Here is a 4468-nt window from a genome sequence, read left to right as displayed (position 1 = left end):
ACCTCCCAGCTGCAGGCTGTCAGCAACTTCTTACCATGTGCATACTTCTATAAGTTAAAGGTTCTTGAGTGTATATACAGTCCTCTAAAGTACAAGAAAACAGTTTAGGTTGCGTTGAACAATTCTGCCTACACTTAGCAAGTTAAGTTCCTTTTGCTGGAAACCACTTTATGTAACACGTCAGATAAGGTGGAATCTGCAGGGCATTTTAGCAAGTGTAGCCAGAGAGGACGTGAAACAAAATGTTGGCCTCAGGGCTTGATTAGTGGGAATCAGCAGTCTCAGTGAAGTTAACCAGGACAGGAATACCTAGCCAAGAGAAGAATTTTGAATGGGAACCATTTACCTCCTTTCATAAATTATAAAGGAGTTAGTCCAATCAGAAGGAAAATTTTAAAAACCCTTTTAAGTATTACCTTTATGAAACATGGCAAACGGTCTATTCTCACATAGGTGTATGGACATACATAGTGTGTTTAAACAGACCAATATATATAGCTCTGGAAGAACTACTGCTTTTCAGTATAGGAATTGACTACAACTTCACTGTTCCCCTTAATCAGCACAATTTACTACCAATAGCAGTTGTTGAAATGAAGCTTGTACCTTGAAGTCCAAGAAGGTTTATGCTGCTCAAAAGATCAGAAAGATGTAAAAAGCAGACTTTACACAGCAGACTTTAATGTGAATAAAAGTGAAAATACACATATTTTAAATTAATAGGTATGAGACTTCTGTGATCTCAAGCAAAAAATATGACTATTCAAAGAATTTGAATATATAGACTTAAACAGGAGGTACTCAAGGAATTTTGATTTGCAGAATATGAAGACTGTTCACTGCTGCAAAGATGACTAGTATGACTGCAGGCTATATTCAGAGCAGTATTTTAGGCAAAACATGGGATGTTGTTAGATCCTTTTGGGAAGCTATGAAAGGAACCCTTAGGCCTACTGAGAGAAGGGAGCGTTCCTGGACTTACTTCCTGACGAATAAGCTGTCCCAGCAGCTCCCTGTGCCTCGCACTCCCCAGCTGATGACTTAAAGAGCTGTACAGGTGGCATTAGAAGTCAGTTCCTTACCAGCTCTGCATATCCATAGCATTTCTGAGTCCTTCCCATTTGCCCTGCCGACTGCTACACTCATTCTGCCTCACAATTTGGCCTTGAGGAGTTTCCCCTCTTCTGTCATTCCTCCTCCGAATGCATCCTTTTATCATTTCCCCACTTTCCAAGGGCAATTCAATCAACTTGGAGATAGCAAAGAAATTTCTTACCACTTTGCTCAAATACCAACTCCCTCTATGTCCTACCTTCTTAGACAAGCTTTTGTAACCTACGTTATTTCTGACATATTAGGATACGTTGCAAAATTGGCCTTACTGCAATACCAGAAAAATATTAGTTATCTGGTCACGATAGATGAGGGGTCAGAAAAGAAGGAACTGTTCCTGAATTTTGAGACAAACATCTACCTCATCATCCATCAAAATCAATAGTCCGTTAATTTGTCTGACTTGGTGAGTTTGCTATCATAGTGACTGGGATCTGTGAAGTGTCTCAAGACAGAATACAGCCCAGGTTTCAAGTACCTTTATCAAAACCACAAACTGCTCACTTTCACCTGCTTGAAGTTTAATCCACACTTCTAACTTCCCTTTGTAGCTCACTAACAAGACAAATGCATGCTGGGACCACCATGTAGCAACATCTTTTTTGAGAAAAAAAAAAGAAAAATCACCATAGTCAATTGCTCCTGAAGTATTTTGTGTAACTAACCTGCTTTCAAGGCTTCCAGATACTGGGATATAATAAAATATTATCAAGTGCTGGACTAATTCACAGAGACCCCCCCAAGTGCATACCAGAGAAAGACAGTGCCCAATACCAAGATGTTGAAAGCTCTTTGGTGCAGCCCTATAGCATGACAAAGAAACCAAAGAAAATTACAGCAATGCATGCAAGATTATGCTCAGAAATCACAAGCATGACAGCTGAAGAAACTAATCAAACTAGCTTGGAGGGTGAGGAGAGAAAGATTTTCTCATTTCTGCTGCATTTTGCAGAGCCTTACTCGGGAACTTTTTGGCCATCAGCAATGCAGACAATTTTTCATTCACACTTCCCAGCCTGCAGCTGTCAATTTGGAGATAACTCAAGGCCTTAGCTTGTAGACGCTGTTTAAATATCACTCTATTGTGGCAGTGTAAAGGAAAAAAAAAAAGTTAAGACCTGAAGTCTCCCAAATTAATATATTACAAGAGCTGCTGGCAACTCCTATCAAAACATTTGTATAGCATCCCTCCTGTGTGTCTCAATAAATCCAAATTATTTTAATTACTCCATTTAAATGAGAGATCACATGAGAATTTGGATGAAGTGAACTTCAAAGATGTTGCCAATATTAAAAATAATCAGATTCTACTTGTAGTGTTAAGAGCACTGAGGTACACTGAAAAAAAAAAATGAACTGAGGTACACTGAAAAAAAATCACTGTGTGCCAAAGGGCATAGTCGTACTGGAATGAGTTTGGAATTTACTGCCTCTTATCTGGATGTTGAACCACATAAGCGAAAGTGAAGTGAAAATGCCAAGTGAAAATGGCTTTTCCATTCCAGGGCAAGGACAGGGGCTTAACCTACGCAAAGGCGGCCAAGTTTGTAGTGAAACCATTATGTGATGCTGGCACGAACTGATTGGGCAGCTCTGCCGGATAATTGCCTTACAGACTGCCTCAAAATCTTGTCAGGATTTAGGCTCCTTTAGGAGCCAACTCACCCCCCTCTGGTCACCCAACCGTGTCCCCAGGCAGGGACTTGGGGGGGGCTGGACTGCCTTAGCCCCACTTCAGCATGCTCAGGACTCCACAGCTTTGGGATGTGCTTGCCTATGTGAATGAGCAGCTATTCCCACTTTGAGACAGCTAAAGTGAATATTCCTTCTTCTGGATACCAGTCCAGACAGCTGGGAGATGGCCTTGTAGACAAGATACCCTTGGATAAGAATCAGGATTCAATTTCTAGCTGTGCTACAGATTTCCTGTCTGGAGCTTGGCTAAAAGTTGTTCAGTCATTTCAGGCCTCACATTAATTTCCCGTGTTTGTAGTACAGATAATAGTACTCCCCTTATTCACAGGGGAATTCTGTGGATAAATACATTAAATGCTTATGTGGTTCTCAGATGTTATGGTGAAAAGAAGAAGGTTATACAAACCATCAAGCAAAGCCAGTATTCAGGACTGGACTTTACTTTGTAAAGCAAAGCTATACTAATGGGTAATTCAAACCCATCCTAATAGATGTTCATTACAAAACACCCTCCTCCCCAAATTAAGCCTCCTATCTAGTGGTAGACAACAGCTGAGAGCAAGAAGCACAATGAAATATGTTGATAGCAAGGCTTGGCATGAGAAGCTGGGAGCAGAGAAACTGTGCTAATGCAGTCACTGTTGTCTCCAGTTGCTGCAGAGAACTGAGAGTTTGTTAATCTCAAACATTGTTTCGCTCTGTAGATTTGGTGTCAAGACTTGGCAAAAAGGTGTGTGCAATAAAAAATAATTTACTTTAGGTTGGAGACTGGTATTCTAAAAGGTACCAGCCTGTCTATTGACATCTCGCTACTTATGATATATCCGGGAATTAGTTCTGGTCTTTGGACTCATTTAAAATATTTCATGTGCAAAGTATTTAAAAACAGCTGATGGCAGTGACTTACTACTAATGCTAGCAATGAGTTTCCTTAGGAGAAAGGAAAGGTTTCAACCTTATAAAATAGCTGCATATATACCAGCCAAATTCCTCCTAAGGCCTGACAGGGACTGAGGGCACTGACAGGCCTCACCCTGACCAGTCTCACCTGGGGCCCACCTGTCTGCCCACGGGCCTTAGTTTCTGCCTGGGCTGCGTTGCAGGTGTACCTGTTTCCAGCTGTGGTACCGCTGTGGACATGTCTGGCCACGGGTCAACATCCCGGCCTGGCCTCGTGGCCCTGGGCTGTGTCTGACCTTGGTTCCCCTCACCAGGCCTGATCCTGAACCCCACTCACAGGCTGCTGTCCTGGCCTCACCTCAGCCCATCCCCGTCCTTGTCCCCAGGGAGGTGCCCAGTGCTTGGGGCTGGGGCTGCCTCACTGTCCCCCACCGACCCTGCTCCTGACTGGAGGTGGGACGGGCCTGGCTGGCAGGCCTCTGTCCTGCTGCCCTCATGGGGACACCCTGCAGCTCCCCGTCCCCTGGCAGCAGCTGGCCCCTGTGGCACCCTGCCAGTTACCTCAGGCTGTCTCGAGCCCTAAGCCAGCACCGCAGAGCCAGGTGCAAGGCCTTCCCCTGCAAACCTGGCCTGGCTCTGGGTTCTGACCCTCCCACAGCACCAGCCTCTGCCTAAACCCAAGCTTCTGAGTGAACCCCTCACAGGGGTTCTTCCGGCTCTTCCCTCCTGTGCCCCCCCTCCTCATCATGCTGCCAAGGCT

General features: G+C 44.0%; 1 protein-coding gene across 1 annotated transcript in view; it reads right to left on the bottom strand.

Moving 5' to 3' along the window:
- Positions 1-1634: 1634 nt before the first annotated feature.
- Positions 1635-4468, bottom strand: part of ENOSF1 (enolase superfamily member 1) — a 14343-nt gene continuing 11509 nt past the window's right edge. The window contains 3 exon segments of the mRNA XM_009583551.1: positions 1635-1710; positions 1779-1854; positions 2050-2205. Of these exon segments, the coding sequence (XP_009581846.1) occupies positions 1635-1710; positions 1779-1854; positions 2050-2205 (308 nt within the window).

Source organism: Fulmarus glacialis, unplaced genomic scaffold, assembly GCF_000690835.1.
Source record: "Fulmarus glacialis isolate BGI_N327 unplaced genomic scaffold, ASM69083v1 scaffold1688, whole genome shotgun sequence".
Taxonomy (NCBI): domain Eukaryota; kingdom Metazoa; phylum Chordata; class Aves; order Procellariiformes; family Procellariidae; genus Fulmarus; species Fulmarus glacialis.
This window is presented reverse-complemented; position numbering and strand designations above follow the sequence as displayed.